Here is a 25,664-nt window from a genome sequence, read left to right as displayed (position 1 = left end):
CTCTGGAATAAAACATGACAGATGTTTTAACATGTACATCTTTAACAATGTACAGTAAAATACAGCAAGGATGGAAGAGCTAGAAAATGAAGAATAATAACATAGCCTCATACTGAATGTAGCCATAACTGAGATTGGAAATCAGATAGAGTGAAAATAATATTTTCCCCCATGTCATAATTGTGGCCTGAGTAACCACTAGTGCCATTGTTCTCGTGAAAGATCTGTCTGTTGGGGTGTTACAGTGACTAAGGTAGTAATTGTCGCTATTCCAGATGCTAAAGATAGCAACTCGGGTAGTATATTGGTTTAGGATACTAGTTTAGTGTCAGCTCAGAGAGACAGTGCTACCTATGTCATGTAGGCAATTTGTTTGCTTCATCTTCTCCTGGGTGGACAGTTTAGTTTCAGTGAAAGCAATTCCAGGCGACCTCCTGCCTCTCTCTCCAGAAGTGTGCTACCACTAGCAATTTAAAGTGACTGCCTTTGGCCGGTGGAGACTTCTTAGATAAAGCTCAGTACCTTTTAAAAACCAGATTGCTAATGCATTGCTTACGCTAACGGAAGTGCAAAGAATGCATATAGCTTAGATGAAACCTGTTTTGTTTTGGATTTTTTTGTTGTTGTTTTATCCTAGATCCATTATATCCAAACAGCTATGATGTTTTGGTTTGTTTTGTTTTTTTTTTTTAATTTGAAATCATTTCCTTATTCTAGCTTGAGATGGCCAGTGTGATGAGAAATAGGTCAGTCTGGATTTGGAAAACGTGGATAAATGCACCACGGTTTGGCCTCTAGTTTATGTTTTAAAAAATCAATCTAAACAGTCTTAATATACCTTCAATAAGTGGAGAAAGAGAGGAAACTGATAAGGTGGTGTGATATTATGACATGGAGAAGCACACTTCTATGGAAGATTTATGTGGTACAGTATGCCAGCATTTAACAGCATATGTCAAGTTTGTATGGGTTGATGACAGGGTAAGTTTTATTTTGCTGAAGAGGAGGCTCAGCTCTCAATGACTTGGCCATCCCTGAGGAAGAGAAAACTGTGTCAGTGAAGCAAATAATTTTTTTCCTACTTCCATTTGCAGGTGTTACCTCCCTGACCTCTTCACCACACATACATGATTTTCAAAGCAGTACGGGGTGAATGGCAAATCCTTTGTGTTGAAAAATATCCAATCCTTTTCCTTCAGTTCCTTAGGGGAAGGACTGTACTGAAACAACATGAAACAACTACTAAAGATACTTTTCCTTGCTGAAAGACAAGTCAAGGATCAATGCACAACAGCAACATTGAAAGATAAGAGCAAAAAGGGAAAGGAGCAAAGTACAAAAAAGCATCACAACGTAAGTGCTTAGATGAGTCTCAGTGTTCTGGCCTCTGCTGCTGTCATGAAGTGTTTGAGTTTGTTCAATACCTGATAGAGTCCAAAAACACAGAAGGTGTAGCATGTAAAGGGGAATTTCCTTGTTCAGTAAGGATGGAAGCTATGCCGTGATAGACAGCACTATTCAGACAGAAGCACCATCTTTCAGAGAACTAGCAATGAGCATTTGTTGTGAGGCTCTCTTTTAAATTTAGTATTGTGGCTTCATGTTAAGATACATAGGTACATTCCTTCCCCTTCTACAAGGAGATAGTTTTATTTTTCAGTCTTTTGTGCAAATTCTTCAGCACTGTTGAACTGTTTAGTTTCAATATTTTTGCACAGTTTGTGTACTAGTTTAAAAGTACTTTTGAATCTGGCACATTTAGAAGGTGTACTGGCCTGGCTGAGCTAGGGTTATTTTTCTTCATAGCAGGTCAAAATGTGCTGTGTTTTAGAATTGTGACCAAGACAATACTGGTAACACACTAATGTTTTAGCTATTGCTGAGCAGTGTTTGCATAGCATCAAGGCCTCTCGTTTCTCACTCTGCCCCCCCCTAGTTGTTACTTCCACCATGGTAAGCAAATGACACTTGCCTTGGCAGGTTCAGGGCAGTGTGATATTGATATTGCAGCCACTGTCCTTTATATCAGCAAGGCTTTACTCACTTGGCTTGCTTGATTATGGCGTGTCTCACATTCCTTAATAATCTGTGCAATGGCTTTCTCTTTTTTTCCAGTTCTCCTTCATTTTTTAAACAATTTTTATCCTGACCCCCAAGTTCTCTTGCTCTTACTCTTCCTTTCCTCTTCCCCCATCCCACTGGGGGTGAGGGCTGTGCGGTGCTTAGCTGCCTACGGGGTTAAACCACAACAGAGGGTCTGTAATAAGTTAAAAGTTATCACTGCTGTTCGTGTTGCTAATTTAAGTTTTTCAAAATACTGCCGAGTTTGGGTTTTTTTGTTGTTGTAATAAGAAACACTTTCCCATGAACAACAGTAACTCAGTATGTAGGTAAGAAGGAATTTGCTGTTTTCCCCTCTGGTAAACATTTCAGTGACTGTTGCAAAGGAGGTGAGCTCATTTATGACATCTCATAAATGACATGGCTATTTAGTTAATTCAGCAAGTTCATAAGAAGCTGCTCGGTAGTCTAAGGCCCTTTACTTTAGAGTGGAAGTTGATTCATATGACTAATAAATGTATTTAGTAGCTAAATGTCTGATACAAAGTCAGCTGAAGGCAATGAGATAAACGATGTTAGTATGCACAGAGCATTGCATTTATAAAGTCTGATTCCCTCAGAAAAGATATTCTTACTACTGACTTATTTTTTTCTTATCCTACAGAAGGCAATCATATTTGTGTCATTAAGTCAAATATTTGGACTTTTTGAATTTCTTACTTCATTTTGCATGGTACGTTTGATGGAATATTGTTTTTTCTCAGGGCTGCTTGGCAGTTTCCTGTGCTATGTATTACTCTGTGCCCTCTCTCTGTCTAATCCATGGCTTTTCTGAGCAGTATCTAAGTTACCAGATGGAGCTATAGAGAGACTTGAAGTAACATGAACAGCTACTTTGTGACAGGTCATAAAATAATGATAAGGCTTTGCTTTGCGTAACATCAAACTAACCATAAGTTTGAGTAAATTGCTGGACAACATTGCTGCAACTGAAAACCATTGATCTTGGGGGCAGCACCATCAATTTTTCCCATCTTAACTAATGTCTGTGTAGGATTCTTCGACAACTAGCATGTTGTCCTATTTGATTTTTTTAATTTTCTTGGGATTTTTCAGTTTTATCTTTCCACCTTAAATTCTGTCTCTGGCACAGAACTTGGCAATATGCAAAAATTGCAGGAATATTGTAACACAACTCAAAAGCTAGTAGTATTTCTCTATGCTTTTATTTATACAAAGCTAGAATGGGGGAGGATCTTTTTGCAAAAAAGACACTACTCATTAAAACTGAAATTCAGCTCAATGCAGAGAACTCTGCAATTTGCTTCATAATATTGCATTCCACATTATAGCTTTAATAGTATGAAATGTCCAGGGGGTTGTACAGACTCTCATCTCTGGAAGTTCAATGAGAGTAAACTCCAGTGAATGTTAGTGCAAGGAAGAAACTATGCTTATTTACTAGGAATTGGTATCAAGGAGGAACCAAGGTAAAATAGGAATTTTGTAGAACTGAGTAAATGATTTTAAAATATTTCTAATACATTTGCTGCAGACAGGGTCACTCAGAGATAAAGATAGGCCCATATCCTTTAACCTTCCTACATGCACTAGCTATCCAGTTCAAGCAGATCAGTTAAATGCTATGTATGGGAAGAAGATAATATTTCCACAGAATGATTTACGCTCAGTATTTCATTGGTTTATAAAAGTGCTGCTAGCAAAGTAGTTTCATGCATATTTTAAATGGCTATTTCAAGTGACCAGAGACAGGAAGGCCATGAAAGATTCATAGATGGCAAGTTTATAAAAGGAAAATACATGGAAGGGAAATAAAAACTCTTTCCAGCAGTATTTGACTTCTCCAACCCATGGGATGGACATAAGCAAACTTCTAGCATTTTGTTCATGACACTCAGCCATGTTCCCCACTGTTTTCAGATCCCTCGAACTCTTCTTATTTCCCATCCCTCAATGAAGAGATAAGTTATCTTCAAAAGGCTTAGATATTAAGTCCAGTGAAATTACAGAAGTAAAAATATGCACTAATCAGAAAAGCAAACTTACTATCATATGTAAGTTTACATTAATCCTACCAGTATTTTACCCAACAAACCATTTTATTTCCCTTGTTCTTTTCCGTGTATTTGCCTTCTTATTTTCACTTAGCAGTTAGATTATTAGTTTTTCTTTCTTGCTTCAAGAACTTAGGAAGAAACCATGGCAACATCTTCTAAGCAAAAAATTCTCAATTTTTGCTGAGCATTGCAGCAGAGAAAAGAGCTTAGATTATGTCAGGATACTGTAGGCTTGATTGAGCCCCAAGCTCATGGTGAATGGAACAGCAATATCTTTGTCCTCATTTCTCATACCTAGTCTTCTATTGCAGACTAGAGCTTTCCTGTAGTTGTTGGGGGTTTTTTGTTTGGTTGGTTGGTTGGGTTTTTTTAACTGGGGCTGTCCCCTCATCAGGTAGCACCATACCCCTTCAAATTCTGTTCAGTTCTGACAAATTTGCAGCTCTGGGCAGATCTACCGTTGGTTCTATCTGCATTACAATCAGAAGAGGGCTCTTGCTGATGGCTCTGTATAGCTCCAGCTATTGGCATCCACACAACCCTTAGGTATAGGGCTTGGGTACAAGTCCTCCTCCATGTCTAACCCTCCCTGGAGAGGCCGGAAGGAACCCATACATGGCCAGTGTGGTGATCAAAGTTTGGGCTCCAGGCTAACATATCAACATAGATAAATCTGGGGTTAGAACCGTATCACTGCTAGGACTCAGCAGCTGCACTGAATCTCCAGTGAGGGGACAGTGATAAACATTTTAAAACGGCATACAATCCAAAGACAAATTCACCAGTGCAACTGATAAGGATAGCAATACTTGATGACTGCAATACCATATAAATTCTAGCTACAGATTACTAGTCAGCTCTTTTCCCAGCAAACTGCAACTGTACATTTAAATTGTCCACTTGAGATTTTTAAGTGCTTTAATTTCCTGGAGCTATTTACAAATCTTAGACCACAGAGAGAACTTCCTTAAAAGGGTAAGAAAAGCCACTGCTCTTATTGCAGCCAGAAAAGTTTCTACAGTCGGATCGTCCTTCTATTGTTAGGTTGATAGAAGAAAGAGGGTGAAAAAATTTAAAAACTTTTGGTGTGCATCCTGAAGCACAGGTGTCCCATGAACAATCCTTCCCAGAGGTGAGAACTTTCTGCAAAGACTTTTATTGTCAATTCCAAAAGATGGTCAGTTGTAGATGACGTTAAAAGGAATGTCCTGACTTTATTAACATTGCTTATGAGAGGGGATCACACAGGTAAACCAACTCCCAGAGCATTCAGGGCTTATGAAATTGTAATTGAATTGCACCAAAAGCGAATTGATAGTGCACATTTAGGTAGACTACGTTGGCAACTTCACCCATCCTAAATTTCAGTTCATTTCAGAAGAAGTTTTAATGCTTATATATGCTTGTAGTGGCTGTCTGGGCTGCACGCAAGATGGGCATAGATGACCATTCTGAGGTCACTTATGAAGGTTCTCATGTTATCACTATGACTATTTTTCTAAGACTTCCTAATACTCCAAAGACACACAGATCACAAATAATCATCTTCCCTAAGCCTTTAGAATATAAGTACATTTTCTCCCAGTTCCAAGTTTTATAGGCTGTATTGGGTAACTGCTCATACTGGTTTAGATGACTGCAGAAACAGCTATATCAGACAAGTTTTGGTCTTTTTTTTTCATTACAACTCTTCTGGATGCACAATTGATTTGGAGAGGGAAAGGCAATGGATTACAATCTTGTAGTTATTTTCTACTACTGTGGCCTACAAAATGGTGATAACCTGAGGCAGACTAGCCTTACAAGGGTGGCCAGTGTCAGCTGGTGTCAGACTTTTATAACAACGCTTCTTCCCAGCACTGAAAAGCATTCAAGACATTTGCCTTTCGTTTATAGCTCTTTCCATAAATGATATTAATCTGAAGTAGCTTGTGAGGCAGAGAGTACTTCAGTGTAAACCTTCAAAGGGTGATACCAGAAACAGAGCTGCACACAGGCAGCCTTGTTTGGAATTGTTTCCCTCTTTGCTTTTCAGTGCTTGAGCCCCTTCCAGACTGTGTTCTTTAAAGAGCATTTGAATACAGAGTCTGCACAAAACAGCAGGCACCAGACAGAGAGACATTTCTTTAACTCTGCTCTTCTTCCCCAGGTTGCAGTTGTCACAGTTCAGTACAAGGCTAATTGTACTGAACTTCAATAGCAGATTTGGGCCATGTTCACAGTTATTTTGGAATCAGTTCTATTTGCTGTAAGCTTTCCCAATTTATCCTTCTTGCTTATATATGTCATCCCTTATGCTATGCAAAACACATTAGTACTTTCCTTACAATTTATTATATATAAATTATGTTATTACAATTTTATGGCACCTTTGATATGATGATCTAAAAACGTTTCATAAACACTACCACACCTCATTAAGCCTGTTGGTTTTTTTAAACTCATTTGAGAGATGATTAAACTGGGATTCAGAATACTCATGTCATTCTGCTAAAAATGCTTATAATAAGTAAGCAAGGATTTGGGAATAGAACCCAAATTCTTGTTCACACTTCTGTCCAGAAATATCATCGTATAATACTAGTCTGAGGCAATGATCAGAGGTTTAACACAGATCATGTTCAATGCCATTGGTTTTCAACATTTAATCTCTACCATCACAAGTCAAGCAGGAAAAATATAAATTATTTTTCATGAGAGAACCAGCTATAATGAATTACTTGCTTGGCACTTAATAAAATACATACATATTTAAATCAACAGGAGTATAGTGTTTCATAGGAAGTGTTTATATCATCTCCAAATCAAAACAGCTCAGTGGTTTTGACACTATGGCAGCTTCACTTTTAGTGTATACATCTTGCATGTTCATTTAATAAATTATTATCCCAGTTTTAACTTCCTATATTTGCATTCACAATTTAATTATATGGCCATTTTGCTGAAAAAAAATTAGATTTAGATGTAAGTTTTTTGCATTACTGAAAAGCTAATGATGTCGGTTTAGCACAGACCCACTGTCTGTCACTAGGATTTTAGTTCAGAGATGTTCAATGTTCAGATCAGTCAAACTGAATTTAATTTAGACATCTAACTCCCTCAGGCCTGGTTGGAAAATGTCAGCCTAAAATAGCATGTGCTTGGGTACAACGCACTAGAAAGGCACTTCTGATGTATATATTTGTATGTACAAACAAATGTCACAGAGTATATCGGAATAGCAACTAGCCCTTTCTTCATGGAGCTGAATTGCCATTCACAGAATTAAGATAACTATAAGGAGTTGCAGGAGTAATACTTCCTTCTACTTGCATAGCGCCTGAATAAAACGAGAGAAAGAGCTCCTTAACTTCACCAGGTAGTGACTAGTGATCATAGGAAAGATTAAAATAGCTACCACTGAGGTACCAGTTACAGACTGGCCCAAATGCCAAGGGTTTAGAAAGTGAGCTAATGCTCTAAACAAGACTATATATATTGTGTAACTTATGAGTCAAGAACAGAATTTAATGCTGCTCAGTAACAGGAACACAAAAAGCAGTAACAATTTGATTATTTGCTTTTGAACAGGACCAAGTTAAATGTTTCTTAGCTTCATTTTCAGTTAGAAAAATAGGATATCAGATGCACATGCACAAATAATTTAGTTTTGTTTATAATTCAGCAAATCAAGTGCAAGTTACACATACCTCTTTCAAAGTGTACAAGATCAGTCATTACCTTTCTGCTGCCCCAAACCTTCCCTGGAAGCAAGTGAAAAGCTTGTCTAAAGTGTGCTGAAAGGTAAATAAAGCATTTAACACACCAGAGAAAACATAACATATCCACAGTTTTGAGGGCACAGGGACAGCACAGCAGAAAGGAAAAAACCCAAAGCATGTTCTTTAATAGGGCAATTGTTGAGCAAAACCCCGAAGAATTTATATGACAAATTTCTCTGATTCTTTCACTTAACAGAAAGTAGTCAATAACTGTGTTTTTTTCATCCTGAGCTCACTTCAAAGATGCATGACAAAAACATTCTAGTAGAAATAAAGAATTCTGCATTATCACCTTGAACTAATGAAATCATTCAATATTCAGAAATTCTTAAATAATTCTTAACTTGGTTTCTCTTACTGTCTGTTTGTAGATTTATTATTAAAAGCTAAACCTGTGGACTTATCTTTTTTTCCATTGAAATAGGTAATTTATACCATTTATACTGAAGAATGGCAAATTGCTTTATTTTTCACTGTTATAAAGAGCTACGATATGTTTCAGTCAGATTCCTAGCAAAGCTGGTTGTAAACAACATTTGAATTAACGATTCAAGTATAAATTTACAATTCAATTAAAATTCAAATAAAAATCAAACAATTCAAAGTAAAATTAGAAACTAGATTATTGGAATTGGATTTTTTTTTTTTTTTACTAAAAGTTTGTTGAAAAATGTATATGGGAAAAAATCCTTTTAGCATTAAAGGATATTAGCATTCTGTGATACCTTAGATAATTGCTAATGGATGCATTTTTATAGAATTCAAGAAACTGCATTTAGCTTTTGTTTAGGTGGCTGGAAGATACTCTCAGAATCCTTCTTTCAAGGAAGCTGAAGGTAATATGGAAAATGATGCTTTAAAAGTGAGGATTGTTCCTGTCTGTTTCTTACAGCCTCAAAACAAAAAATGCAAAGATCATTACAACAGCATGCCTGTCTTCGCTCGTTAACAGAGTTCACCAGTAGCAGTGAGTATCTATACAGTATTTTTTTTGCCATAGTCTTTCCATAGAATACTATAGTTTTCTACTCAGCTTACCGTGAATATCAATAAAGAAAGAAAAGACAAAGAGAAACATAGGTAATAATTTGGTCTTCCTCCCACCGAATTAGTTAAATTGCAGAGCTAGTACCGACATCAGGTTACGATTGTTAAGAATTTTATTTGCAGTACCTCGATACTAGTTTGCTCATATATTGGTGCTGTTAGCAGCCTCATGCACTGATGAAAGTAGCAGGCACTGGATTACTTCAGGCTTACTGTGCTATTACTGTGAACAAGAGGAGGTTCTTGAATATATTGTGCAGATTTTCAATATGCTAGGAGAGCTCTTCCACAGGGGAAAATTTTCACAACTATATATTTGCTTTGTTAGCCACAATTTGCTGCTTCTGTTGTTATTAATAGAGACCTTAGTTGCATTTTTCCACATTCTGTATTTTGCAAATATCAGCACAGGAAATCAACAGGCTTTACAGACAAAAACTGACAAATACATTTGGATTACATTTAAGGATAATAATTACGGTACCAAACTAAAACTCATGGAGGACAATGGCAAGCTCGCCACTCTATTCAGGCGGCTTTGGATGAGGCAGTTTGCAAAAGCAAGTTGGCAGAAACATAGGAAATTATTACCTATCTTAGTTAAATCCCAGAAAGTAAACTTTTGGTTGTTATTTTTTTAATGGCTCCCTTGTGTTAAAATAAAGACATTCCGGTGGCAACACCTGATGTTATCTTGCACATACGGTTTAGATACTCATGTTCTGCGTTAACTAAGAGCATTTTAAGATTAGACCACATACAGAGAAGATTTGTAATAAGTAGGATTTATTTTCGTCTTCTTTCATAACAAAACCTGAGGTTAATTAGCTCATGTAAGAGTTGATATTTTTTCCTCTCTTCTCTGACCACCAGTTCTTAAATGTTTTGGTCACTGTTTCTTTCACAAAAAGCAACTGTGCTGCTGAAAGAAGGGCCAGGAATTAGAATGGCTACACACAGGGATCTTAGCCCAGAAGAAATCAAGACAGAGGGGCGCCTAGAAGTGACAGAATGGGTCAAAGGGCACACAAATACAGCACACATGAAACCTAAGCAGGTACAACCATTAGCTTAAGAGTTGGCAATGTTATAAAGATGCTTTTCAGATGGGCACTTTATACCCCTGGCAGATCTTATTCTGGCTGACTCTGTGTAATGAACCAGGGTTCTTCATCTGAGTAACAGGAACTTGGCTCATCCAGAACATCCACAGAACGAGGGAAGTGCGAAAGCAAGCAGTGAAGATAAATCCCATATTTGTAGTTGCTGCTGACTGATTCTGCTGGAGAATCTGATGCTGGCATCTGCACTCCGTAACTCATGGAAAAAGTTACACGTTTCAGCTCTGCCATCTAATACTAACTTGTATCTAACTTATTTGTCAGCACTTCTGAAAACTTTGCTGTGGTAGGAGGCAGGTACTCTTCTCCATAAGGGACACTGGACTTTATCGTGAACTCTGCTGACTTCCCTGCTTTCCCCTGCTGTGAATCATGGCATTGTGGCAACAAGCAGGCATCAGTTAGAACATCAGTGTACAGCACTAAGAGACACCAGGTTCCTGCTGGAGCAGCATAAAAGGCTGTTCATCTGCTTGGATCCAGAACTCACAGACAGCGATCCGGTTTAAATAGAAATTTAACCATTACCTGTTTCAGTCTAAGCTGACACTCATGTCTGTGAACTGCAGAAGCTGAAGAAGTTGCACATGTCCCCTTCTGTTGTCCTTGATACAGTGCTACCTAATTGTTGGCAGATAACTGGGGGCAATAATCTCCTCAAGTGACAGAGCCCATCTGCCAGAGCCCTCCTACACTCTTGGGAATTTGGCTGGTGGTTCACAAGCAGTGATAATGGGAGCCTCCCCTCTGCTCTTGCCAGCAGGAAGTGTTCTATTTATGATATCACAAAATATTTGCTCTGCTTCAAGACAAAAGAAGAGGGGTTGTCACAGCTTGCTTTCCAAAAATAATCTTTTCAATCTTATTCTTCTGAAAACAAGTCCTAAAAGGGGATTCACCAGGTTACATTGCTATGGGTTTGATGATCTCTTGCATGAAGTTAATGCCCAGCTTACTATTTACTTTAACGATGTAGGATCAGGGCCCAACCATCAGCCATTCTTTGCAAATCATACCATATTAAAAAAACTGCTAAGAAACATGCTTTTTCTTCTCCCCGCAGCTCCCCTAAGCTGAAAGGTATTTGTGCCAGGATAAGAGAGGGATCAGTAAGCCATCAACACACTGAATGGCCTGCCAGCAACTGATTTACATGAAACAATTTTACTTCAATTTAGCAACTCAGTGGAGTGATTTTAATAACGAGCATGTCCTTTGTAAGTTTGCAGAAAAGGGAAAACTAATGCATTTATTACAGAACACTGTTTTACGTTATGTTCTGACACAGAATTATATCCACTTAGGAATGCTAGCAAAACAAGTTTGACTTATCTTTTTATTTTTCCCTAGTGTTAATGCACAGTGAAAGTGAATTCCCACGCTTAAAATGAGGTTAATCTATTTTCAACTACAAGTAAGCAAAACCATATTTGGTGTCATATAAAATAAACAGCACATCTCCAATTTAGATTTTATAACACCAGTTTAACCCATTGCTATGTTATTTACTCTTAATTGAGCCATGGTGCAAAATAAGATGTACAGTTAGTTATTACAGAAAAATTGGGCTGTGTTACATTTCCCTTTAAGGAATTAATGAAATTATTTATGTTTTGTTTATTTTTTTCTGTAAAAGAAAGCAAGAAATTAGCCTGCAGAAATTTATTAAACTTGACCAATTTTTAGGGAAAGATTCTTCAATGAGAATTGTGCAAACTGTTCCTTCATAATAACTATTCTGATGCTGAGTAGCAACGTCTAACAAGACGACAAAACTTGCAAAACTGAATCCAAGCCACAAAAGTTGCCTGATTCAGGATTCAAAAAGCGAGGCCAGTGGTCTCTTAGCATAGGCTGGTTTTGTGGACTATTTTAACTGTCCATTCTGCATTATAACAGCAGCTGCAGGGGTAGTTTCCAGCATAGCTGTTTGGAAACCATTTCAATAGAAGTTTTTCCAGATGTAGGTTCGAGTGTGCCAAATGGTCTGGCTCTTCAGTACAAAAAGCAAATTGGAAGTTGAGACTATGGTGCTTTAGCAGTAAGCAGCTTTAATCAATGCTCAGCTCAAAGAACCTGCCTGCTCTGAAAAATTGTAATGGTTCCACAGGGCTTAATTTGGCAAGTGATACAAAAATGTGTCAGAGCCTTCCTTCCCCCTCCCCCCCCAAATTTTTCTTTTTCCCCTCTCAGTAATATAAATTGTCTAATAATGTATATAAAGTCAGAAGGATTTCTGTTAAGGCTTCAGAAAATGGATTTTATACCCATAATACATAAAAAATACCCACTAATGCTGTGTGTTACATATAATTACTTTCTCACACAAGGAAAGGATAGATTACCAGCTATCCAACCAATCAAATTATTTACCTTGCAATGAGATGGTATCTTATGAAATAAATAAATTCTGCAAAGGTACAACTTACCTATCTTTATAATGTTGCTAGTTCTTAGGTTATAGGAATTCTAAACTTTAACCCTTTCCCTCCTTCAAAGAACCACTGATGTTTAGCAAAGGCCGATGTCTATGCCTTACAATTATTTGAAGTTTTATTGAGTACAGTCTACCATTGTAGCTTATTCTATTCTATTACTGTATGTCAGCTGTGAAGTACCTGGGCTGTTTTTAGTGTATCACTTCCTACTGCTGAATTAGAGGAGTAGCTTAAAATACTGAATTGAAAAAGTTACAGCTTTTCAATTTGCTCACCTAATCTGGGATTCAGACTATTTTATTCAAGGAGGCTTCACAGGGAGAGGGATATGTGTATTCTCTGGGGCTCTGTAGCATATTTTTACAGTATCAGTTTCCAGACCCTCCTTTTCTTCTTCCTACTTTCTCTCTCTCTCTCCAAACCACTGCAGGATCCTTAGATGTACATTATACCATGAACAGTCAGTCAGATGATGAAAAACCATCTGATTTTTCACATGTGGTGCCAGATATCACATATTAATGTCCATCTCTCAGTTACTGCCACTCAAAGTTTGTGGAGGTGCTTGCAAATAATTTTAAATATACTGAGTGTTGAAATTAAATCTTGACATTTAGAGTTAGTGGGCTGAAAGCATTCAGATTTCCTCCCACTACAGGAACAAGATCTACCTTTGTATGAAGTATCACTGGCATTTGAACGATGCATCTCTGAAAACTTGTAAGTTTGTACCTAACTGATAACAGCAAAACTAAAGGTGAATACTGTAAAGTATTCCATTTAAAACCAATCATAAAACTAGTAATTAAAAAATCACTTTCTTGTACTGTTTGCTTAAAATTTGGATGAAGCAGTCTCTGCATAAATAACACCACATTATCTTTGGCTGTGGGTATAATACCCAGCACATGCTGCATTCAACAGGAAAGTATCACATAAGTGAGAATAAATAATCTTACCAGTCTCCCAAGAACAGGAAAGAACCATGTATCTGAAAACATTTGTTTTCTTTTCTAACTGCATGAGTTGATCTGGAAAGGTGTATTTTTTCTACAATCTTTACTTTCAGATTTAGTAAATAGAGTCTTAAAACATTGAGCGTCAAAACCCTTTCTCACCCCCCAACTCCCTACAGACTCATATTGTGACCCCAGATTATTCATTCCTTCTAAACATTCTTTGGCTTGCATAAAATTGCTACGATAAATGAGGGAAAAGAAAAACATCATCTTATAGGTTCAACGGAGAAAACAAAAATATGGTAGTAAGTAATATTGTAACTTACTCATTTTTTTTCAGGGTGTTCCTTCCTGTCTTTGGTTGGTAATCTAAGGATTTTAGAGTAATTTCTTTAAAAAATCCTAATGCAAATTTCTAGGCCTCTGCTGCAAGAGCAATTTCCTTTGCCTGGAACAAAATATATAAGCCTTTGGCCAAGCGCTCACCAAAGCCCCTTGCTGAACAGAACCTGGTCTGCACTATCAATGATAGCTAAGTAATAACCAGTTTTTATATAAATGTTCACCACTGTATAGTCAAAGCTATCTACAATAATTATACTTTACTTCCTAGTAATGGGATAGCAAAATCAAAGTTATTTTAATCACACTGCTGCCTCAATGCAAAGCTCCAGAGAAAATGTTTTTATGAAAGCTGAGAGGTTTAATGAAATTAGCCGTATCCTTACTTAGTTTGACTGTCACAGGGCTAACGGTATTACTCAGAGTAACAGCATTTTTCAATAATCTGTATATACTAGTGGGAAGTAGTATTTGAATTTTCTCTTTATCGGTTTACTCCAGTGAGAGTATAAGAAATGCATATCGTTGAATTATATGTTGTACTACCTTCACCTACAAATCTCATTTGGCACCCACAATAAAAAAAGGATTGATAGCAATTCAAGAAACTACTGACATATTCAGAGCGATTTTTTAATTAGACCTCTTCTTGGCTGAGCATCGTTTTGTATCTTGTTAGATTCTGTGTTCCTTTGCACTTCTCAGAGATATTTAGGCCCAAGAGTCACACAAATGCCTGATGGAAAAGACAGATGAGTCAAACTGTTGGAAAGTTCCCAGGGCGGCAGTTCAGATCGCTAACTCTTCAGACTTTTTCCCTCCGCTAAATGTCAGAGGTGTCGCTGACTTAACAGCCATTGGCTGAAGAGATTTGATTATGTGCCACCATCACCCCTCTAATTAATCAAAGCAGCAAGTGAAAAACAAAAAGAGAATATGTTCACCTTCAATTTTATTCCTAACTCATAGGAAGAAAATCAGTAATTCTCTTGGTTAACTCCTCTGCTTAAGTGATAATACCAAATAGTGACAGAGGTGGTCATAGAGTATCTCATTGTTTTCAGAGGATGATGCAATGACATTAAGTGAAAGTGAAGCCAAAATTATGAGAAAAATCAACCAACCAAAAGCAGCAGTTTCCAATTATGAAAAGAATTTGCCTTTTTATAGAGTTGTATGAAATAGCTGGGTATCTTGCAGGCATACGCCCTCTGCGACACAAAATTAGAACAGAAAACAATGTTGACCTGATAATAAACTATAGCCTATATCTCCCTGCCTGTTTTTCAGGGGCACAAAAAAGCTGACAAAATAAAAATCAAATACGATAGACCAACATACTGGAACATCAGCGCACCATGAGTCTCCTTCTGATTGCTGTCCCGAAGCACAACACTACTATCAGGAAACAAGGCCAGTATAACAGGCTTCTCATTCTTAACAAAGATGAACCAATTTGTTCCATTTCTCCTGTCCCTCATGAAGACCCAGTGTCCCTTCTTTGCATGAAATACTGAAAAAAAAAAATTCTTGAAGATAGATTAGTTACATAGATGAGTACAGGAATAAAATTAATACAGGTGAGCATATTTCTTACACACTTTGTCTTTTCAGAATATTAGTCACTGTCTTTTTATTTCCTTTAGTAAAAAAAGAAAACTTGCTGAAATTCAGTAAAAAAGAAGTAAAAAAGATAACATTCAGGCAGCCATATCTGCTTGTGGATTAGAAATCAATTTACTAACTTCTTGTATACATCTAGATTTTAGTTTTCTAGTCTATTCAAGGTAATTTTTTTACTATAGAATGAATCACGAAAGCAGAAATCTTAGCTTGTCAGAGGCATTTTGGTTCAAGTATATTGCTTTTCCTAGCAGGTCTATAAAACCTGAAGCAAATTCTACCTAGTATTAGGGTTCAGCATCTCTTAACTTCCTCACCTGAAAAAAGGGTCTGTAGTTGGAACAAAGTAGGCTTGATTCCAGCTGTAAATTCCTGCCACACCCACTTCACATCGTGATTTGGAAATGAAAACCAAAACCAATACTAGTGGTTTGTGATAACCCAATAGCTGGAGATAACATCTTTCAAAAAACAGAGTTTTTCCTAGCTGAAGAAAAACTTGTTATTTTGCTCACATTTAGTTGCACGGATACATCAGGAAAAAACAGTTTTAAACTTTGAAGCTATTTAAATGTGGAGTATGAATAACCCCCCTTTTTTCCCCATTTAATTTTAAGCACTCCTTTCTAGAATTTAACATTGAGAGACCCCCATATTTTCATTGCATCTTAAAAATGTTATCACAACTGACAAGCGTGTCAAAACTAGGAAACTGAAATCTTAAACAGTGTATTAAACACCAACCCACTGTATGTCCCATTCCTTACTATTCAGAGACACGCTTCAAGTTGCAGAGAAATCAGATCTTCACCATTGACAGTTTAAATGGCAATACTACTTAACTTAGTAAATGAAGACTGAAAACATGTGTTTTCTGACAGAGGCCAGTTTCAGTGGAAACTATTTTGCTGATCATTTAACCATCTTCAGAATATGCTGTGATTTAGTCAGTGGCTTCAGATACTGTTTTTCCCTGTTTTGCAAGAAATGGGGAACTATGTGGTTTTTGTCAGTGTATGAAAAATGGATGATCTCTTTAGAAAGTCTCACTCTTTCACACAAAAAACTCATTATGACCCATTTCTTTAATCAAGATAAAATTGAGTTAAAGGCATGATATTTTCTTCATTACAAATAAAGTATGTGGTTAAAGAGAAAAATAAACTTCACAGCACACAGGGAGGTACCATTTTAAAAATATATATATATCCTTTTCCATTAAAGGTCTAAACGTGCATAAAAAGGTTTTCTTTGCTAGAAAAGGGTAAAAGTTAAGACTTACCTTGGTCAAATCCCAGGATCCAAGGAAGACTATGATGCTGGCAACTCCAGGAGTTCCACCTTCTGTGTTGTTTTATACTCTGCCTCTCCCACTACCTGCTGTTGAACTCAAGAACCACTGCTTGTCCACCCATGTTGTTTGTAGTTGCAATAAAGAATATGCTATGTTTTGCCATCATTTCTATTATCAACATGAAAGAGGTATGCCTTTGCTGGAATAAAAAATTATGTTCATTCTTTGAAGCAAAATTAACTCATCAGTCTGAGAGGCCTTAGAGCAAGATACTTATAGACATGAAGTCCTTTTTCTTTGACAATGCAGCCTTAAAAACACAAGACAGGAAGAAAGAGAAACATCTGCATTGATTTTGATGGTTTAATACTCAAGAGTGAAAAAGTGTAAAATCACAAAGCTTATACCACCACAAAAATGCAGTTTCATTGCAAATGACCAAAACACAAGCTGCCTGCAAAGTTTCACACAGCTGACATCAACAAACCCAGTTTCAACATTCTTACCATCTTTTTAAACACCTGCTATTCACAAACATCAGTCAATACAGAGTTCTAGGTCTCTCACACATCTTTCTTTATATTCTATGCTATATTTGCTTTCTAGACCAGTGGTTTACACATTTGGAAAAAAGTGCCCCACTTCTGATCTATATCAGCATATAAATACATAGTTTTTACCCCCTAAATTACTAATTATATTTTAAAAGCATTTTGTTTAATCCAAACTCAGCAGTAAAGTTCTTATTTGTATTTAATGAAAAGCACAACTTATATGAGTAAGCTTCAGAAGTGCATGCTGACCTAGGTTATATCACCAATCCTTTCAGCCACAGGTTATAATACTTATGCAGAAAGTGATCATATAGGGTGAGTTAGTACATCAGACAGTAGGTTATATTTGCTCGTACTAGTAATGCATGTACCTATGGCAGTGATTCTGCAAATGCAACCATTAGGCCTGCAGGATGCGATTGTCCACCTAACTACATTTGGTTGCCTGAAGGTCGTATTATCCAAAAACTATTACTACGTCAAAATGTCTCCGGTTAATGAGAACTAAATGGAAAATGGGCTGCTTACACAAACATTTTAAAAACTGAAACCCTTTTTACATGAGATATCTTTGTTTTCACAGCCTGAAAGTATTCATGCAAAGGAACTGTGCATATCTTTAAATGTTACGCTAATGCCCATTTCCAGTTCCCTATAATAAACTAGCTTTCCAACAGTTGATTAAAATCCTGATCTTCAATAGAACTAAAGAAAGTACATAAAACAAATTTTTCCCTTCAGACAATCAAAACAGAAATACATCTTGGTATAACCTACCACATCTGACAGAGATACGCAAGGGAATTTTTAAAGAGCTGTTGTTGCCTCAGTGGAAACAATACTAATGTGGGTTTTTTTCCTCCTTCAGCGCTAAGGCCAACTACATTTTAGGATTCACTTGCTCCTTACTGGTTTATTCCTTCATCTGACATTATAATCCTCTGGGAAGGTGAAGATAAACATAAGAGAGTGTTGGTATATTTGTTCCTAAGGAGCATGTCTGTCAAAGATTCCACAAGGTACCAATAAATGGGTTTGACCTTGTAAGTAGCTTTTTGTTGGTTACAAAACACATTTTCTGCAGGTATTCTTATATCTGTTTTACAGAGAATGTTTAAGTTTCAGCTTAGAATAAAACTTCAAGAAAACTAACAGATTTTTTTTTAACTCTATTGCTTATTACAGGCCTGACTTCTTCCTTTATGGAGTTATTTAATACTTGAAGTACAGAATCTGATTGCTTGCAATTAGGTATCTAGCTGGAAAATTCTGGCTTATACACAATTATTAAAATAGAGAGATGTTACCATCTTTAAAATCATAGAATCAGATAAGGAAACAAAAGTATAGGATGATATTAGAAGTACTACAATTAATAACACCCTATTTATAAATGGAAGCACAAGATCTTTTTTGAGCACCTATGAATAATTTTGAAAAAATATTATCCATTAAACAGTGAACAGTATAAATAAGCTTAGCGTACATGCCTTTAGTGCTTCTACACAACTCAGTTTCCTATCCATTTTCCAGCTGTTGGTGACACTTCCAATTTCAACAAATGATTTCATAGTACATGATCGAAAAACATCCCAATCCCGAGTACACTGGTACTCACACTTGTACAAAATGAGGAAATCGTGTAGAAAAGTTTGCAGTGCAGGCGAACCTCGTGAGTTCATCTTTGGAACATTAATAGCTTTGTACAGTTTCAAACTTACTAAGGCACACAACAATTAAACTGTCCCATATCTGAAACAGCATGATATGTCAGTCAGCATGGAGCTTCTCTTTAGCTTTGCATTTACATTCATATTATAAAGCAGCAGTCAGTTTTGAAAAAAATCGAGCTTCTGTTAATATTAAGGAATCTGAAAAGTGACTAGCCATGCCAGACTAAGATAGTTTAACTGGATTCTAATATGGATTAGCACACACAAAACTACGCTTACATAACCACAGGAAAAAAAATTCTGAGTCAGCGACCACCGGACTGGCACAACATAGCCATCCGGATACAGGCCTGTTTCTGCTCTGCAGAGAAGGTGGGAGAGAGTGAGTGCGTGAATGTGCAAGTCTGTGTGTGCATGTAAAAATAGCAGCTTCTCGTTTGTGTATCTTATTTCTCCTGTGTGTCCAGTATGGTATCTTCTTACCCCAGTGACAAAATATTTTGGCTGCTATTTTTGCTTCTGCTAGCACTGCACAGTTTAGTACAGTTAGTGGTGCTGGCTTCTGCTCTGGACTTTGAAGTCACTGAATTATAATTGTAAAGTTAAATTATGTACTTCATTTAACCAATGTGCAATCCAAGTGAAATTAGCTTATTTTCAAGTGATTTAAGTAGAAACCAACTTTGGCCTGAGGCAAATATTACAATGTGAAAAAAGAAGGAAAAAGAAAAAAAGGAAAATTCAGATCTCAGCTTGGGTTTGCAGGGCTAGTAATGGAAAAGGGCATCTTCTCATTTGTAAACAAAGAAAGGATTATCTGGAAATGACTTGACACACAACGATCATAAGTGTCATCAATGCCGCTTTTACAAGTTTTCTGCAGAATAGAACACATATTAGCTAATTTCACTGTGTTAAGAAATTAGGCATTATGTAATAATATTTGACACTTCACACTTACCTTTAGCAATACCTAATATCAAGGTAACCCAGATACTGCAAAATAAGTTGATGTTATTAATGTACGTAGCCACTGAAGCTGTAAAGAGTTCTCCTTACTTCAGTGGAAATACTATCCAGCCTATTTTTTAAATTTGTTTTCTTTTTAAAGATATTAAATGTACTACTGTCTAACCATAAAAAGTCACTATTTCTCATTAGGAATAGTGTGAGAAATTCTTGCTTCAGTGTTACCTCTTTCTTTTTTGCACTGCACTCTAGGTATATAAATAATACCATTTTTGTCAATTCTTGCTGTGCTTAGTTTGATCCTACAGAATTGTATTTATTTTTTATAGCTGTAGTAACTGTATCTTAAAATGTTTTCATTAGGTGTTGCATGTAAGTACACAGAAATGGAACTGAAAATCAGCTACCTACCACTCTCATTAGTCTTATATTCTGTTATATTTGTGGTTAGTAGCTTAAGATTTAAATAGAATTGCTGAATATTTTAGTAACCAAGTGCAATACAGTATTTAAAAAAAAAAAAAAAGGAAAAGTCCTATTCAAGCACACGCTTATTAATTGACCTGCTATAAAACAAACAAAAAATATAATCCTCTGAATTCGCCAGTAGCAAATTCCTGTCTTTATGGGTGGAAAAATCTGAAATTATTGGACACAGGTCTCTGAGGTAAAACATATTAATGGCATGATTTCTCCCCAAAATAAAGTTTCCAATAAAGTAAAAAGTGTGCTGAATAGGTGGAGACTTAGATTCAATACTTCTCAGTCCACTATTAATCTAATAGTCTGAGTGTTTCCCCATCCCTTTTTTTCCTCTTTTTTTTTTTAAAAAAAAAGGATAATCAAAAATATATATAAACAAATTACTAAGTAGACTTCATTAAAGAGTCCTTTCAGAACCACTGTCCATCATTATCATCATCTTCCTCCTCCTCATGGTCCAGATAGAGAAGAGCGACTTTCTTTTCATCAGAAATCACTGACCTTTGGTCTACCATTCTTTGCAACTGTACAGTTTTATCAAAAAGTGACTTTTCCACTACCTTTTCAGCATGATCTTGAGAAAAACTGGAGACAACATAGCCTCTTCTTTTATTTTCGTTTTCTACAATCTGGTCACTTTCAACTACGGTCCGTGACTGACTAACAGAAGGGTCTTGCTTGTTGGATACGAGCACTGTTGCTTGCTGTTCTCCACTTTTTGCTGTAGATATTCCACCCGTATTGGAAACATCCATCTGAAAAGTAAAAGATGTTTCCTTGGGTCCTACTTTAATATGCTTTACAGACCTACTGCTCTCAGATGACTCTTCTGTTTGTGAAAGATCTTCCAGTGTTTCAGAAATAGGTCTTGTAAAGATTATTTGCTCAGCATGAGTTTCTACAGGACTTATTTTAATGTGCCTGAAAGATCTATTGATATCTGAGCTTCCTTCATTCTCTAAAAGATGTCCTTCTTTGTTAATGAGCTCTGAAGTTTCAGAAAGCGAGCCCTGATATATGATTTGTTCGGTGGTTTTAACTCCCACTTGACCCAGTCTAACATGCTTTATTGAGCCTTCTGAAAGAGTCTGGTCCTCCAGTTCACTGATTTCTGTGTGCGCAGAGACGGGCCCCTGGTAGATGATTTTTTCAGCTGTCATAAACTCTTGGGGACCCAAATGAATGTGTCTGACTGAACTTTCTGTCTGTGAGAAGTCTCCAGTGTCACTGACCTCCACTTTACCGGAGATTGGTCCTTCGAAGATAACTTGCTCAGTATGAATCTCTTTTGGACCTAATCTAAAGTGCCTTATTGATCTGCTGACATCCACAGACCCTTCTGTCTGAGAAAGGCTACCAGAGCTATTGAGCTCCAGAGAGTCTGAAACAGGCCCTTCAAAAGAGACTTCTTCAGTTACTTGCCTTGATCCTACTGTCACATGCCGTGTGGACCTGTTGAAGTCTGTTGAAAACTTGTGGGAAAGATTTCCAGAATCAATCTCTTCTACAGTTGTAGTAATAGGGCCTGTATAAATTACTTCTTCTGTGGTTTGGATTTCTTTAGGACCCAGTTTAAAATGCTTCACAGATCGGCTAAATTCTGACGATCCTTCTGTCTGAACAAGATCTTCTGTAGCACTGAGCTCCAGTGTTTCAGAACCAGGCCCTTCATATACGATCTGCTCAAATCTCTGAACTTCTGCTGGACCAACCTTAATATGCCTCATGGATTTGGTCTCATGAGTTGATTGTGGTGACTGAGAGACTTCTCCAAAATCTGCAGTTTCCAAAACCGAACTGTCATAAATAACTTTTTCAGTGGTATGATACCCTGCACCACCACTCCTCCTCGTTGTGGATGAGTTATAGATTTCTTGATCAGCAAAAGGAGTATATTTATCACTGCAGGAAGAAACATCTACTTCTATATTGCTTCTACCATCAACAACTCTCTCCAAGCTCTCTTTTTTCAGGGAGTGCAATGTTGCTTTCCCCTTCTCACTTGCAATTACTTCACCCAGCTGAGCTACATCGAATTCATCAGTATTAAGGGTCTGTGACAGATTGACTTCAGCAACAATTTTCACCAAGCCACCCTCCTCCGTTTTATCAACTCTTTTGATATCAAATTCTAAGCTACTAGAGTCAGCTTGATTTTCTTTTGTTAATGCAGACAGCTCTTCTTTCACGCTTTCTGGGAAACTGCCCTCCAACTGCTCCAAAGCTTCCTTCAATTGATGTTTAGGGTCCTTCGTTTCCTTTGATAAAAGCCCTTTTATTGAAGTCTGAAATTCAGGCGGAATTTTAATTTCTTTTTCAATAACAATGGATTCAACATGGGATGTTTCAGCTTTGGGATGCTCCTTTAAAATATGGGCACTTGCTTCCTCCCCTACCACTTGATATGTGTCTTCTGGAGAGCTTACACCTTCATCTCTCTTTCTTTGTGTGCCTTGCAAAAATTCATCTTGCCAAGAATATTTTATAGTTGATTCTTCTTCTATATGAATTTGCCCATATACTGAGTCATCGTCTTTTTCACTAATAATAGGATGATCATCAGGAACAGATACAAAATATTTTTGTTCAATAGGTGAGTCATCTTCCTCAGTTACTTCTTCCACATGAGTGAAACTCTCGTGGCGTTGTTTCTTCTTTTTAACATCTTCATACGTGAACGTTACGGTTTGTTCCTCCTCCTCACCGTAACACCTCTCTCTCTCAGGGAATGTATCTTCCACTTCCTCTACTTCAAAAGGTGTTGAAAAGTCAGTCCTTCCATCAGTGGCGTAATCTAGCGGCTCCTCTACAATCTCAACATTAACAGACATGTTCTTTCTGCCCTCATTTCCTTTCAGGCCATGATATACTATGTCTTCTATCTCCTCTTTGGAAGGAGTTTCCTCAACACCCTCTTGAACCACTTTTCTAACATCCTGGTTTGATAGACCTCCTACATCAGCTTCATCAGAAATATCTATGTTTTCTTTAACTTGAGATTGCACTGTGATCTCAGTCTTTATTTTCCCATCATCTGGTTGTTCTTTCTTATTAAAATAGGTCACTTTCGTGTCTGTTGACATTTGTGAACTAGAAGACTGTGTAAAACTTTTAAGAATGTCAGCAACAATATTCTCTGCTATATTTTCAGTTGACAGAGCCCCCATTTTATGACTTCTGTCACCACTTCGCTCTTCATCTTTCAGACTGGATTCTGCTTCTGAAGTACTCACTTTATGAATTTCAGCAGGCTTAGTTACATGGTCATCTGCTGCTCTTCCTATGGAAGTTTTAAAACCTTGTAACCTTATTTCTTTATTACTCTGAGATTCTTTGTCAGGAGCAGGCATTTCAAGACTGATAGGTATCTCAATGACTTCTTTGCTTCTTGATTCCAAGGTCACATTTGTATCTTTTTTGGTTGATTCACTTTTCAAAGTTCTTGCATTAGAAATATCACTCCCTGTTAACTTCTGGTTAATGACTTCCTCGCGGATATATTTTTTCTGCTCAGTCTTCCTTCCAAAATCAACACTTCTTTCATCTATAAACGGTTTCTCATCTGTTTTCTTTTTCTCCTCCTTTGTTTGTTTCTCTAGCTTATCTTTTTCTTTCAGCAGAGATTTTTGCTCTTCAGTTGGTTTGCTGCCTCCTCTTTTTTCTTTTAGTGTGGTCTGAGTTTCAGTTATGGTTTCTTCATATTTAGATGGTTTAAAATTGGTATTCAGCTCATAAGTCGGAAATCTAGTGAAGCTTGGTTTTGTTCTTATATTTTCAGGAATCCCTGGCTTTGTGTCAGGCTTGTGGTCCTTGTCTGATCTTTGTGCTGATTCTTTTGAAAAAGATACTGTGGATGAAGTTGTAACTTCTGTTTTCTTCCTTTCTGGAACTGTCTTTTGCTGTATTTCAGTGTTTTTCCAGCTACTGTAGGCTGGAGTAAACGTTCTTAATTCTTTGTGGTCTGTTACAATCCTTTCATCCTTTGTAACAGTTGTTGAAGGGCGATACATTGAACCAAGTACATCTCTTCCAAAAGTTCTTCCACTGGCTGTTGTCTCTGATCCAGCATGTGTTGATTGAGCTGAATAACGTGCAGAACTGCTAGTATTTGTCACGGGCATTCTATGCCTTGTATCAGTGATCCTGATAGCTGGTGAAGCTTTACTTCTATTTCTTTCTTGATAAGTAGAGTAAATATCAGTGTAGTTATATGAAGTGTTTATAATATCTGCAAAAAGCACAGGTAACCCAACATTAAAATAATGGCTTGTATCTGAAATAATATAAAATGGAGAGTATGACCTAAGAAATTTCATACTAAATTTTTGAAAGAAGTAATGGCTTCATTTTCAGTGGAGCTTTGTAAAGGCATTCCTGCAGGTTTTGCATGATAATTAAGTCTATGCATAAATTATATTAAAACTGAAAGCAAAGCTTTTTACTACGTTGCAAGTTCATGCTAATTTTACCTGTTGTGAGCTACTGGGTATTGTGGCATTTACTTAAGAATTACACCTTCCGTATTTATATTAATGTTCATTTATATTTACAACTTATTATTAAATAATGTATGCTGATATCCTAGGCTTGGTTTTCTGCTTCATTAGTCAGAGTGACCTGAAGTTTCTCAGTTCCTGTTGAGAATTAATGGCATACCTGCCACCACGTACTGGAAATTGAAAACACAAATACAGCCCTTCATAGCCACAAGATGCAACAAGGTAGCGAAATAAAGAACATTTTAGGCTCTATCTATACAATTTAATAAGATGTACCAGGAATCGTTGTCTGGCTCTAAGACCAACCAGCACTGCACGACTCAAATCTCCTACTCCTAAAAAGCTAGCCACGTCTCCTCGGACTTTTGGTAGTGTTTCCTGGTCTGCGGTAACCACTGAATATGCCTGAGCATCGTCTGCAAAAGTACTGGCTAGTCCAGACCAAAACTGTGCCAGGGACAGTGCTAACAATTTAACAGCACGGGCAATTCTATGTGAACCTTTCAGCCTAGGCCCTAGGCTGTTTCATTTACTACTACAGGCACAGCCTTCAAATCTCTTCTGGGACTACTGTCTATGATAGTCTGATGACTTTAAGACCACACATTGTTAAACTCAGGAGTATTACTAAGATTAATTCTGTTATTAATAACAATGGCCGTAGCACTCAGGTCGAAGGTCCATCTTATCTAGTATCCTTTTCACAGTGACCAACAGTAGATACATAGGGAAGAGTATAAGAACAGGGCAAGTAAATAGTGA

General features: G+C 37.0%; 1 protein-coding gene and 1 long non-coding RNA gene across 2 annotated transcripts in view; one reads left to right on the top strand and one right to left on the bottom strand.

The window, feature by feature from the left end:
* Positions 1 to 20,044, top strand: part of LOC148050310 (uncharacterized) — a 29,593-nt gene extending 9,549 nt beyond the window's left edge. Inside the window, exon 4 of the long non-coding RNA XR_015701481.1 lies at positions 8,793 to 20,044. This is a non-coding gene — a long non-coding RNA (uncharacterized LOC148050310). The remainder of the gene's footprint in view (positions 1 to 8,792) is intronic.
* Positions 17,074 to 25,664, bottom strand: part of SYNM (synemin) — a 24,035-nt gene continuing 15,444 nt past the window's right edge. The window contains exon 4 of the mRNA XM_009470232.2: positions 17,074 to 24,631. Within this exon, the coding sequence (XP_009468507.2) occupies positions 20,814 to 24,631 (3,818 nt within the window). The 3' untranslated portion in view covers positions 17,074 to 20,813. The remainder of the gene's footprint in view (positions 24,632 to 25,664) is intronic.

Source organism: Nipponia nippon, unplaced genomic scaffold (genome assembly GCF_047370975.1).
Source record: "Nipponia nippon isolate SJK-2023a ecotype South Korea unplaced genomic scaffold, ASM4737097v1 scaffold_9, whole genome shotgun sequence".
In the NCBI taxonomy this organism is placed as follows: Eukaryota; Metazoa; Chordata; class Aves; order Pelecaniformes; family Threskiornithidae; genus Nipponia; species Nipponia nippon.
This window is presented reverse-complemented; position numbering and strand designations above follow the sequence as displayed.